Raw genomic sequence first — 13,994 nt, forward strand, 5'->3', positions numbered from 1 at the left:
TGTGGGATCAACTACGATGTGCTGAGGAAGAAGTATAAACCAGTATCCGCCTTCCCTTGTCCTCTTGTACACAAGAACACAGCCTGGGGAGTTAACTGAAACGAGCACACTCCAGAAAACTGCTGAGAGGGTTCTCTGGTGTTACTGTCAGGTATGAGATATTGAATAAAAGTTCTTCCCTCAAACCCACCCTAACCCCTCCCAAACAAATTCCAGAACAGTGGAAGCAGTGAAAATAGCAATATGGACAATTTTGCATCATTGGAGAAGCCAGCTCATTTAGAACCACATTCGTAGTCGACAATTCAAGAAACAATCATGCATGGCAGGAATCTGGGCAGAAATAGGCTAAATGCTCATTTCCTATAGGAAACCTTCCAGTTCCTAGGTTGGCAGTCATTACAAATGGGAACTTCACCCCATACCAGGGTTTTCTCTTTGAGAAATTAAGCATGGAACTATGATTTCTAAAGATTTCATAGAAAGTATGCTTAAAAGAAAAAAAAATCAAGTTTCAGATCAAATGCTGTGCTTAAGACTAAAGCGAATTGAGACCAGTATAATAAAATATTTGAAGTGAAAGTATCTTATGCTTTGTAAGCACCAATCAGAATAATGACAATACTGTCTGTGCCCAGCGTGTATTTATTAAATGCACAAATACAGTGGTAAAGCATTTTTAGATGTCAACACTCAAAACAAAGCTAAGGACCTTTTCCCTCCAACCTGGGAATATATTTTCTTAAATAGTTAAATAAAACTTGGTGCTGTGCCTTATTGGCAATTTTTTTTCTGGTTCCTATAAATGAAGTCTGTTGCTTCAGGTGGACACCTGGCTTGTTCACTAACCTTGGTCTACTTTTAGATCTGGATAATTATTTCTTGGGAGTCATGCAGGGTAAGAATGTGGTGTATTACAATGATGTGTTACCCTCTCTTTTAAGGAGTTGGCTTTGGGGAAGTCTGAGTTTTCCGGATCGAAAATTAGTACAATCAGACAGGATGGAGAACTTGAACTGCTGAACAACTGTCGGCCATGCTGGAATCTGTTCCTCCCACTTTAGCTGCAAGAAAGAATTCCTAACAGAGTGCTGCACGTATGCTATAGGATGACAGATCCTAAGCCCCTTCAAGATTTAGAGAAGACCCATGATTTGCCACTTCATACCAGAAACCCGCCATTTTGCCAGCTTTCCAGGTTGAGTCCACCCAGAAAGAGCAGAAGCACCAATACCTGGCATACTGGCTTCCTTCCAGGCATACTGGTCAGCATAGTTAAAACAGACAACACTCCAGGGGAGGAAGTAACGTGCGTGCCACTCAAGGAAGGATATAGAACAGAGAAGTTTATTTTACACTATCCGTCCAAGAAAACAATCTCCATAAACCAGTGCAAAATGTGCAACAGAATCAATATGTGTGTCTTAGCTCTGAGAGCCCAAATTGGTGATTTCCCCTCCCGTTCCTTCTTCGGGCAGGTGCCTCGTCGGCTGGCTAACGCTGGCCTTGGTTTGCACCATTGACAGAAACATTCAACCAATTTGTAGCAGGTTATTTTTACAATTCATACCAGAATGTGTACAAGGGGAGGGGGCGGGGGGGAAAACCATACTGAATGAATGATAAGTGATCAGTGCTTAAAGTAAATACAGGGGGCGGCACGGGCAAGAATCCACAGTTTCAATAAATACAAGTGTAACAAGCATGGGTGGGTCTCAACTCGGTGGAATTAGTCTGCATAATAATTCAGCATCATACAAAATCTAGCAGGGCTGTTGAGCAGTGATTGGCAGCAACGTTCACAATAACTTATGCCCTTGAGCGAGTCTGCATTGAACACATTCTGTGGTTCCCAAGGTGTCAGTTCTCTGTTTCCTCCTTCCCTCGCCATCCCTCCAGGATGGGAGGGGTGGAGCTGGGGCAGCTTGGTGGAGGCGTCCCACGAGGAAGGACGCTGGCCCAAAAGCCAGCTGTCAGGGTCCAGTGTACTCAATACCGAATGGCAAATTGGGACTTTATTGACGACGTCTGTGCAAAGTGCGCTTCTCTCCGTTTTCCAAGAAACCAGTGTCTGTAGCTCCTGCACAAAAAGCAGTGGTGGCCTCTGGGTCTCTCCCTGTCACCCTGAATACCAAGTGATGAGAGCGCATCTCAGGGACTCTTGGGCTGGGAAACTTCTGGCGCTGACTTCCCGGCACCTCCAGGACAGGTGGTGTAACCGGGGCCCCTCATCAAAGGCCTCAGGCAGGCTAGAACTATTGCTTGAAAGACTAGAAGGAACCTAGTGACAAAATGATTGTCCTAATGGATATGTGGGAAGCTGTCTTCTTCCTCAAAAGCCTTGTGCCCCCTAGATGACGCCTACAGGACTTCAGGGAGGCATCCTTGCGTATGAAACGTCATGCATCTGTTCCCCGTGGCCTCGCCCAGATGTTCCTCTACTAAGCACTAAATTCATGCATGTTCCACCATGCCTGGGACTTGATCCCAGAAGACATGGCGGGGACAACCTGTGGATCATCCTCTAATCCAGAGCCCGGTGAAAGATGCGAGAGAAGTTCTCCATCTCTGGAAGAAAAGGAATAAAAAGGGGAGCCCCCCAAAGTGAAACAACCCCACCCAAACCCAGTAGTAACCTAGGTATTGCCTCAAAACATAACAAAATCCCAAACACTCCCTAGCATCAATACACCCTCTCCTCTCTATTCCTTCGACAGTCTCAGGTCATAAATTAGGTTTGTCTTCCATCCAATAACTTAAAAAAGGAGGAGGGATTGTAGTAAGTTTTGCCTGGCTTGGGCCAGTTAGCAGCCAGTTTTTCTAGAATCTCAGTCACTGTTCAAAAATGGAGCTTGAAAATTCACGCGGATGTCAGAGTCTTCACACGGAGGAGGCAGGAAGGGGTGGGTGAGAGAAACCCATGGAGGAGGGGGAGCAGGGAGGGGTGGGAACAGCCTGGGCCACCAAGGCAGGAGCAGAGGCCTGTGAACAGCACGGGAGAGCCAGATGCGCTGGCTCTGGGGGCCCGCATGACTCGGGGTGCGGCCGGGTCTTGTATTGCACAGTAAAGAAGGACTGAGGCTCGGTGGGTGGCCAGGCGGCTCAGTGGTCCCCGCACATGGGCAAGTTCACAAAGGTGAACACGTTGAACTCTGTCATGATGGAGAAGCACAGGAACACACCGTACAGGAAAAGGCACCCGCACCCGAGCTTCTTGTCCAGCTGCCACTTGTTCAGGTGAACGCCAAACACCTGCAACACACACAGCAGGGTCAGAGGGTGCGGGAAGAGGTAGCCTTGGGCCTTGGGGTGGCCATAGCCAGGGGTAGGGCTGCCAATGGCTGATCTCATGGAGCACGGATGGTCTCTGAGCACCCCCAAACCCATCGTTCATGTGGGAAGTCAGAACTTGGAGATAACTTTACAAAGTCATAATGATGGGACCAATCAACACGGGCATGGCGGCCGTCACTCCTCCGCACTATTCTGTGCTGGTGCCACCTGTTCTGCCTCTTCACCCTCTTGCCCCAGGCAGCCCCTGGCCCCTGCAGACACAGCCCTGGCAGTGGCGGCCACACCTCTTCCATTCCTGCACCTAGAGGCAAGGAGGCTGTACCCCTTGCTCTTCGCTGCTCCTTCTGCACTCTTTATTTTTTTCTCCTCTCAAAAAACCTAAGCTTGGGGGCGCCTGGGTGGCGCAGTCGGTTAAGCGTCCGACTTCAGCCAGGTCACGATCTCGCGGTCCGTGAGTTCGAGCCCCGCGTCAGGCTCTGGGCTGATGGCTCGGAGCCTGGAGCCTGTTTCCGATTCTGTGTCTCCCTCTTTCTCTGCCCCTCCCCCGTTCATGCTCTGTCTCTCTCTGTCCCAAAAATAAATAAAAAAAAAAACAAAAAAAAAAAAAACGTTGAAAAAACCTAAGCTTGGAATCTAAAGTCTTCCAGCAGTCATACTCCATCCCACTCACTTGCAGTCAACACTGCAATACCAGTCTCTTTCGTCCTTCCCCAGAGCCCGGAGTCCTACCCACTGCCACTCATGTCTATAGCACCTTGTCGTCCTGCCCAGCAATTTCACCATCAACCGAGAGGATCTTCCCAACACCCATCCTCCACCCAGTCTCCTGCAGCCATGCCCCGCACCTGGACTGCACCCACTAGCCGCAGGTGGCCCCCCAAATTTAAATGTATATCAAATAACATTAAAAACTCCATTCCTGGAGCGCCTTAGTGGGTCAGTTGGTTGAGCATCCGACTCTTGATTTCAGCTCAGGTCATGATCTCACCGTTGTGGGGTAGAGCCCAGGGCTGGGCTTGGTGCTGAGCCCACGTGAAGGCTGCATGGGGTTCTCTCTCTCCCTCTGCCCCTCTCCAGTTCATGCGCTCTCTCCCACCTTCTCTCAAAATAAATAGACTTAAAAACTCAGTTCCTCAGTTGTACTAGCCACATTTCATGTGCTTGACATCCACACGTGGCCAGTGGCTGCTGTCCAGTGCAGGTACAGGCCAGCGGACAAGTTCTGCTGGACAGCCCTGCAGCTGAGACCTGGTGATTAGCAAGGACAGAAAGGACTCCGTGCCAAACACCTCACTCTCTGACAGCCATCTCCTCTTTCCTGCTTACTCCATCTGGTCCCTGTACTCCTACAACTCTGCAGACTCCCAGGACCCAGAATTCATTGTCACCCCCACCATTTCACTGCCCATCACCCCTCTCCCACCTTACCCTGCTTAAATTCCACCAACAATTGTTAGAACCACCCCTGAGCACTCCTCACTGTTTAATTGTATCTCTCTAGCACTTTTGTCCTTGTATGGCTAAAACCACAGCCTTTTGGCTCAAGCCCTGCTTCCAGCTATTCCATATTGCTTCCACGCAGCTGACCCAGGCTGGAGGAAAACGCCTGGCCATGCCGAAGGGTCTCACTTTTTACGTTTTTTTTGTTGTTGCTGTTGTTTTGCTTTTTAAATTTATTTTCAGAGAGAGGGAGGGAGGGGCAGGGAGAGAAGGGAGAGAGAGAATCCCAAGCAGGCTCCATGCTGTCACCACAAGAGCCTAATGCAGGGCTGGAACTCACAATCTGTGAGATCATGACCTGAGCCGAAACCAAGAGCCGGACGCTCAAGGGACTGAGCCATCCAGGTACACCCGAGGTTTCTCACTTTTGTTTGTTTTTAATTTTTTTGATGTTTTTATTTATTTTTGAGACAGAGAGAAAGCACAGGCTGGGGAGGGACACAGAGGGAGACAGGAACCGAAGCAGGCTCTGCGCTGACAGCAGAGATCCTGATGTGGAGTTTCAATGCACAAGCCGTGAGATAATGACCTGAGCAGAAGTCGACGCTTAATTGAGCCACGCAGGTGCCCCCCTGAAGGTTCTGACTTTTAATTCAAGCCCACAAACCTTGAGTGAGCCATTTATGGCAATCATTCCACATTTCCCTAAGTGCACTGTCTCTCCCTTTCCTGGATGGCTGTTTCTGACCTCTCCCCTCTTCTGAGACCCCCAATACCTTCCTTTTCCACCCTCACTCTCAGTGTATGATGATGTTCCCGTCCACAGAACTCCCACCACCAGATCCATTTGCTCACCTTCTCTCCTGCCAGTGAGGACCCGTTGCCCACGACCCTGTCCATGGCCCACTCCCCCACATGTGCACACCATCCCGCCTCCCCTTACTGCTCAAGAACATGGTCCCAGAAACTGCCCCTCTTTTATTTCCATCTCCCCATCACTCCCCGGGTTACTCCAACTGGAGTACAAGAATGCTGCTAGCTCCCTCATATTAAAAAACAACTACATTTTTTCTGGATTCCCATTTCTCTCCTTTATTCACAGCAAGATGACTTCAAAGAGTTGTAAACATCATTGCATCCAATTTCTCTCCTTCCTTCCTGTTGCCTTGTTCTACTCAACCTTCGGCCTTATTGCCCCATGCAGCCACCCTCATCAAGAGGACTGATAACTTTGTATTTCTTTTTTCTTTTAATTTTTAAAAAATCTTTATTTATTTTTGTGAGAGTGAGAGAGAGACAGAGTGAGAGCAGGGGAGGAACAGAGAGAGAGGGAGACACAGAAGCTGAAGCAGGCTCCAGGCTCCGAGCTGTCAGCACAGAGCCCGACACGGGGCTTGAACCCACGAACTGTGAGATCATGATCTGAGCCCAAGTCGGACGCTTAACCGACTGAGCCACCCAGGCGTCCCCTGATAACTTTATATTTCTAAACCAAATGGCCAACACTCAGGACTCCTTTCCCATAATAGAGCCAATCACTCCCTCCACCCCGAAACACCTTCTCCCCTTAGCTTCCAGATGCCATACTCTCCTGCTTTGCCTCCCACCTCTCTGATTGCTCATTCTCTGTTCCCTTTGGTGGTTTATTGTCATCATCCTGACCTCGAACTACCAGAGGGCACCAAGACTCAGATGCTGGGCCTCTTTTCTGTCCTCACTCACCCTCTTCCTGACTGATCCAACTGCAGGGCTTTAAATATCATTGTGCCTTCAGCTTGGACGCTTCTCCTGAACTCAGACTCATCTTTCCAATGGCTTTCTTGACCTTTCCCCTTGGGTGTCAAATAGGCAAGATAGCTCAAGAGGTTTGAAACTACTCTTCCCCTGCCCCCCCACAAACCTACTTCTCTCCAGCATTCCAGCAGCCCCATTTCAACATCCCAGGTGGTGGCCAGCCCCATCTCCTCCAGGTGTACCCATGTAGCTGTAAGCATGCGCTCTGGTGTCAGATGGCTTGCCCCTTCATTCATTTAGTGTCAACTACCCTAGAGGTCTCAGATGTTCATCTGTATAATGGGGCTAATATAGTGGCTACGTGAAGGGGGTGTGATGAGCTCCAAAGGGGAAAATGTATGCAAAGCACTGAACACAATGTGTGGCTATGATAGGTCTCATAACCCTAAGTCATACCAGACTCAAATAAACTCCTACGCTATGGAAGAAAAATTGCATAGATTTCCACTTTTGCGTAAGACAGTGTTTGCTTTAGTAAATCTTTGAAATTTGACTCACAGTCTGATCCCATAAATAACCTCGCCAGCTTCCTGCCTGCTCTTCTAAATTCCCATTATCACCTATATGGACATTCACATGCCAGTATAATTCAATGATGATTTCCTTGAAGATTTCAGGAAAAATCACATTGCATCTCAATGTTTTTTTATATTAAAAAAAATGTTTTTCTTTATATTTGTGAGAGAGAAAGAGCAAATGGGAGAAGGGCAGAGAGAGAGAGAGAGAGAGAGAGACAGAATCTGAAGCAGGCTCCAGGCTCTGAGCTGTCAGCACAGAGCCTGATGCAGGGCTTGGACTCATGAACCATGAGATCATGACCTGAGCTGAAGTCAGATGCTCAACTGACTGAGCCACCCAGGTGCCCCTCAATGTTCACTAATGTGAAAATTTAACCACATACTTGTATATGAATGGATACTTCATGTGTTGGTATGAATCTGTTTCTACCAAACATGGCAGCTGAGTTGGAATATCGTACTATACAAATAGATATGATAGCCAAGACAGTGGAATGGCATGAAAGTATACTGTCAATGAAATAATGTATTCTTAGTCTCTGAGAATTGGTCAAATCCATGGATTTATAAAGGTGCTTATTAACTTGGAACAGACAATTGATTGGAATATACTCTTTTCTTCACTAATCCTGCAGAAAAAGTGGATCTCCCCTTTGCTTTTGATAACATGGCTTGTGCTTGACATAAGGCAGGGCCTTGCTTCTCAGAGGTGGGCTGGCTCCGTTCAGAAAGAGGGAATGTTTTCTAGTGAGTTGCTAGGATCCACTTATAGAAGAGACAGCCACGAAGGAGATGGGACATCTGGAGGCTGACTGTCCCCATCCACCAGAAGACCAAGCCCATCTGGTGTCCAAACAAACTCTGTGGCCAAAGAACCCAAGGGTGGGGGTGGGGAGAACACAGGAACTCGAGAGGGGAATGAGCTGAAGCCCTACCGTAACAAAGACGGAGGCCAGGAGTAAGCCCACGGAGTAGATCAGTCCTCTGCTGTTTAGCCGAATCTGTAAGAAAGGATGTGCAGTTAGGCTTCCAAAAAGGCATCTGCTCTGTGCAGGAGCTCAAGCAATTCTGAGTAGCAGTCAGTGCAAATCTCTCCTCTAGGATGGCAAAGGGCAGTTTGGACAGCCTTGCACTGTGATTGGTAGTGGGAATATCTACTTCCCTAGGACAGCTAGGGGGTGCCCTTGTGTAGTCCACTCTTAGTCCAACCCCGTCCTTCCCTCCAGGGGCAGTGCCTACTGGGCTGCAGCATGGCACTCCAATTCTCTGACGTGTGGCCTGATTCTTATTGCTCACAATACTTCCCTGTGGACCTGACCTCCAGGGAGCATTTGTTTTCCTGGCATATAGCTTTTAGGTTTACCTTTTGAGTAAATTTCCTAACATGGGTGATGGAAGCAAAATTTTGAAAAATATTACTGAAATTTTCTCTCTCTCTCTCTCCCTCTCTCTCCTCCCTCTCTCTCTCTCTCAAGAGAGAGAGAGAGGGAGGAGAGAGAGCAGGGCAAAAGGGACTGAGAGAGAGAGAGAGAGCGAGAGAATCTTAAGCAGGCTCCATGCTCAGTTCAGAACCCCACACGGGGCTCAATCCCAAGAGCCTGAGATCATGACCTGAGCCAAAATCAAGAGTTGGATGCTCAACCAACTGAGCCACCAGGCACCCCATAAAAACTTTTTTCTCTCTTTTGCATTAGTTTGTGACCTCTTCCCAAACTTGACAGGAAGAAGTGGATAAGGGTTGTTACTGTGAGCAAGCAAAGAAGAAGAAAGAGTTAACATTCCATTTGTGATATTCATAAAAGGATTTTTGTTTTGTTTGTTTTTCAGAGTAAGACAGTGGGGTTAGCAGCCAAACACTGAAAAGAGAGAAACAATTTTTGGAATTCTTATAAAATATCTCTGTCCAGTAGAACTTTCTGCAATGATGAAAATGTCCTGTATCTGTGCTGTCCCATATGGCAGCCATTAGGCACATGTGGGCTACTGAGCCCTTGAAAGGTGGCTCATCCAACTGAACAAAAACTTTAACCTTCATCTTCAACCAATTCACATTTACATTCAAAGAGCCATATATGATCAGTGGCTGTAGTAGTGGGCAGAGCAGGTAGGGAATATTTAGAGGCCGACCCAGCCAACAAAGATCATAGAATTTTTTCCATAGTGCACAGAAGATGTCCCTTCTGCCCTGACCTCGGTCAAAGGGTCACGAGGTTGGCTACCCTGAGATAGGAGGTATGCCTTAGAGCAGCTGTACTCAAAGCATTGTCCCTGGATAGGCTCGAGCAGCATCACGTGGGAGCTTGTTAGAAATGCAGGATCTCAGGCCTCACCCAGTCCTCCTGAATCAGAAACTTTGGGGATGGGCCCATCGAGCTGTATTTTAATAAACCTCCAGGTGGTTCTGATGCATGAGAAAGTTTAAGAACCACTGACTTAGAGCAAGTACAGAGGTTAAACCCACTTCTGATCTCCACGGGTTCTGGGGCTTTGACTTTGACATCCCTTTTACACCAGTTCTCTTATAAAGTCTTATCTGCATGGAGGCTTGGGGACCATAGAGCCCCACCAATGTACACTGTCTTTCCGGGAGTCAAAGGCTCACCTGTGTTTACAGAAAGGAAAAGCAAGGCAGGCTGATCAGTTCATTAGAGAACAGAGAGTGATTATTGTCAGTAGAAGTGGTCAGGGGACCTTCTGACAAGGTTCAAGGCATCTCTTGGTGCCCCTTTACCAGTTTATCCCTGCAGTGTAGGTATGGAAACACATGGGTATCTCTGTAGGAGGATGTGTTTGGTTTACCTTTTGGTGACAGGAAACTGCTTGCCCCAAACAGACCCTTTGTGTGGGGACCCAGGAACATAACACATCTCCTTATGCAAGGTTCTGTCCCAGAGGGAATGCGCTGGACTTTCTCCCCTGCCTGCACAATCCATGTGAGCCAACCATCTGCCAAACCCCAGCTGGAAATTATTCCCAGCCAACAAATGCCTTCCTAAGAGTAAAGGACTCAAAGCATATCTCTGTGACACTAAAGCAGTGGGTTGACCTGGTTAAATCAGTGTAAAAAAAATAATGAGGGATTGGATCCATCCCAGTCCAGCTGGTAGTTCACCTTCCTGCAGACCCTCCACCTGGCTATAGATCGATTTTCCTCCTTTGATCAGCTGTGTAGGTATAACGAGGCCAATGTCCAGGAGTACATCACAAATGCCTTGTACTGAAAAAGATTCTCTGCCCCAAAGTATTCTGTCCATACTGAACCTATGATAATGCCACATGTACCCTGGCCAGAGTTTAAGGGGAAAGGCAGGGTTCCTCAGAGCAAGATGGCAGCCCCTGTTCAGAGTGAGTAAGAGCCTGCTGGGGCTGTACTCATCACAGTCCTTGGGCTGACCCTGAAACTGTGAACACTCAGAAAACCTTTTGAGCTCTTAATTTTCAACATTACATGGATTCTTCTAAGAATGTGGTCAATGCATTTTAAGCCCAGCTCACCCTTTGAGTTCCAGGGTTGAATTCAGCAAGAGTTGAATAAAGTCAGCAGCAAGAGTTGAGTAAAGTGATTTCCTGCCCATAGGAAACCAAGAGCCAGTGAAAGCCAAGCTCCAAGCAGGAAAATTCTCTTTGGCCAAGGCTTTTGCCTTTTCCAAATGAATAATATTCAACTAGATCATTGGAACTTCACTCTTCCTCATTGACATAAAGTCTCAAGGAGTGGTGCTTCTAAAATTCTAAATCTGGCTCCAAAGACTAAAGACAACCAATTTTGGTGGGGTTTCTGAGTAGTTTCTTCCACATTTTCACCTTTTTCTCTGCCACATGCACCCACAGGGGTTATTTTTGCTATTTCACTAGTTAGAGACCTGCGCTCTCAAAGACTGTATTGATTCCTTGCTATCTGAACCCCCACTTCCACATGGACATGACTGTCAGGGATTAGGGTTCCTTCAGTTGCCTCTGGGTCCAACTTGAACACTTCCCAATTACTGGAGACTATGGATGGTTTGGGGCAGGAGTTAGCCAACTACGGGCCATAGGCCGAATCTGGCCCATCACCTGATTTTGTAGATGAAGTGTTACTGGAGCTCAGCTCGTTCCTTAGCATACCGTCTGTGTGTCTGCCTTCATGTAGAAGTGGAAGAGCTGATAAGTTTGATAGAGACCATATGGCCCACAAGGCTTAAAATATTTCTCTACTGGCCCTTTCCGGAAAGTTTGCTAACCCTTGGTTTAGGGCATGGGCTCCAGACCCAGTTCACCAAACCTCTTCTGAATCCCTACTTGGTTACCCTCTTGATATATAATCATGGAAAAGTGACTTAACCTCCCCAAGCCTCAGTTTCCTGAGAAGTAAAATGAGGATAATACAATTCCCACCTAATGAGGTGGTTGTGAGAATTAATGGAATTAATCTATGTTAAAGCTTGAACAGGACCCAGTGTATAATGGGTTCTCAGTGCATCTGGGCTATTATCCTCCACTCACTCATGAGCTGCCTAATCCCTTCCCTGGCATCCCTGGCTGCTGCTTTTATAAGCTCACCACCCAGCAGCCCCCTGATCAAAGCCTCAGTAGACGTCAAACACCATGAGGGCAGGAACCATGTCTGACCTTTTCCTCTGCCTGGCACAGGGCTAAGCACAGACCACATGCTTCAATATGTAACCAATGGATGGACAATGAATCCATTTCATTGCAAAAGTGAAATGGAGCAGAGTAGACTGGTCAGAGAGAGGCTGAGAGCAGAGAGACCCTGGATGCCACTTCCAGATGGGATTCCAGAAGCAATGCATCCTGCCCAACATTCCCTGTCCCCCTTCTCCACTTCATTTTTTATGAACGTATATAGCTTATTTTGTCTACCTAACATTTTATTATGAAAGTTTCAAGCAGTCAGAAAAATTGCAAGAATTATACCATTTTCATAGTGTTTGATAATAGTTCACAGGTGTTTTGTTTCTGGATGCAATTTCTGTATGGTGAAATTTACAAATCCTAATTGCACTGCTCAGTGTGTTTTGAGAAACACCTACAAACCGCGTAACCTAAACTGTAGTCATGATATAGAGCACTTCCATCCTTCCCAGAAAGTTCTCTTGTTCCCTCATCAGTCTCACTTAGATCAATCACTGTGTCTAAGCTTGGCCTGTCTGAGAAATTTCATATAAATGGAACCCGATAATGTGCATTCTTTTACACCAGGATTCTTTTACTCAGCATAATTTTTTTAAGATTCCTTGGTATTTTTCATTGCATTACTAGCTCACTTCTCTTTATAACAGCATAAATATAACACAGTTTATCTAATTATTCTCCTGCTTATAGGTATCTGGGTTGCTTCCAGTTTGGGGCTATTAGGGTGCATTGTTTTCGTAGGTCACAAACAACCTGAAAAGAGATCTACAGTGGTCCCTCCCACCCAGAGGAGAAGAAGGAATGAAGATCATGAAGACCTCCAGGGGCTCTGCTGGGACCCCAAACACACACACACACACACACACACACACACACACACCACCAGCATCCTCTCTCTGTAGTTGGGCACTGGGAGCCTCTCCAAATGGGGGAGATTCACCTTCCCCACCTTGGCACACTGCTGTCTCCCTTTCCGGACCTCAGTCGGGTCAGATGGGGTGCTCACATCCTTCCCACCTCACTTCTATTCTGCCCATTGCTCCCGAAGTCCTTTCGTCTTTTCCAAGTTCACTGCGCCCTTGCTAGTCTTATCCTCCCTTGTGATGCAGATCATATCCTGACCTTGTCTGGTCTCCTTCTTACCTCCCCAACTAGTCCTGATGCTCTGAGGGTAGATGCCTGTGTCTTCAGTTTTTCCTCCTTCCACATAGCACCTAGATCTCTGCCTCTTTACACACACTGTATGTTTTTTAATTTTAAAGTTTATTTCTTTATGTATTTGGAGAGAGAACGAGAACAAGTGGGGGAGGAGCAGAGAGTGAAAGGGAGAGAGAGAGAGAATCCCCAGCAGGCTCCGTACCGATGTAGGGCTGAGCCGAAGTGGGACGCTTAACCGACTGAGCTACCCAGTCACCCCCGCACTGTACATTTAAATAAGCATCTGCTGGTGATGCTGAGCACGTGTGTATCCTTGTGTACATGTGTATGTGCACGCGTGTGCACATGCGTGGGGTGCATGTGTGCATTGGAGGCAGTAAGGTGGGGTGGCTAGGGGCAAGAGTGCATATAGAGCTGGATGAGGAGACTGACGTGGGGGTGGTTTTAAGCTGATCTTTTTAAGTAACAAAGTGACGGGGCACCAAAATGTTTTTTTTTTTTTAATTGGGGCATAATTTGCATACAGTAAAGGCACAGATCTCAAGTGTACTATTGGATAAGTTTTGACAAATGCATGTACCCATGTGTGTGACATCTCAACAAGATACAAAACATTTCCATCACCCCAGTAAGTTTCCTTGAGGGCAGCAAGTTTAACTTAACCCCCTTAAAAGTAGTTTCTTGGGGTGTGCTAAGCTGGACAATAGCACGGGCCCTCCTCATCTCTGGACCACCTTTGCATAAGCCTCTGGGCTGCAGCTGTGCAGTGTTGCTCTGAATGATGGTTTCGTGCTCCCTGAGTCACAGATGCAGGGCCCATTAAGAGCAAATGCAGAAAATCTCCTTGGCAATGCCCACCAGAGAGCATCCTAGGCACAACTGCCCGACATTTAACACTGTTTTTATTTCTTGCCTTCAAAATGCACAAATTCATTCTCTAATTCCCTCGTGGTAAATAATTGTTGCAGAGGAAACAGCAGGCTAGTTGGTTCCAAAGAAAACAGGAATTTGGCCCACAAATGTGGGCCCTCAAAATGTGCATTTGTTTTCATACGGATGCACACACAGAGACCCAGTCAGACCTAGTTTTAAGCATGCACGTGGTTCAGAAAACAGTTCCCTAAATCCTACACAGTTTGGACAGCCAACATCCCT

The 13,994-nt window shown here is 47.1% G+C and overlaps 1 protein-coding gene across 2 annotated transcripts in view; it reads right to left on the minus strand.

The window, feature by feature from the left end:
* Positions 1 to 1,328: 1,328 nt before the first annotated feature.
* The window catches only part of SLC24A3 (solute carrier family 24 member 3), a 488,983-nt gene continuing 476,317 nt past the window's right edge, over positions 1,329 to 13,994 (minus strand). The window contains exons 16-17 of one of the 2 annotated variants that reach the window (XM_058684773.1): positions 7,982 to 8,047; positions 1,329 to 3,252 (exon numbers count right to left, since the gene is read on the minus strand). In XM_058684773.1, the coding sequence (XP_058540756.1) occupies positions 3,103 to 3,252; positions 7,982 to 8,047 (216 nt within the window). In that variant the 3' untranslated portion in view covers positions 1,329 to 3,102. The remainder of the gene's footprint in view (positions 3,253 to 7,981; positions 8,048 to 13,994) is intronic. The other variant, XM_058684774.1, reaches the window with a different exon arrangement.

Source organism: Neofelis nebulosa, chromosome 9 (assembly GCF_028018385.1).
Source record: "Neofelis nebulosa isolate mNeoNeb1 chromosome 9, mNeoNeb1.pri, whole genome shotgun sequence".
NCBI lineage: Eukaryota > Metazoa > Chordata > Mammalia > Carnivora > Felidae > Neofelis > Neofelis nebulosa.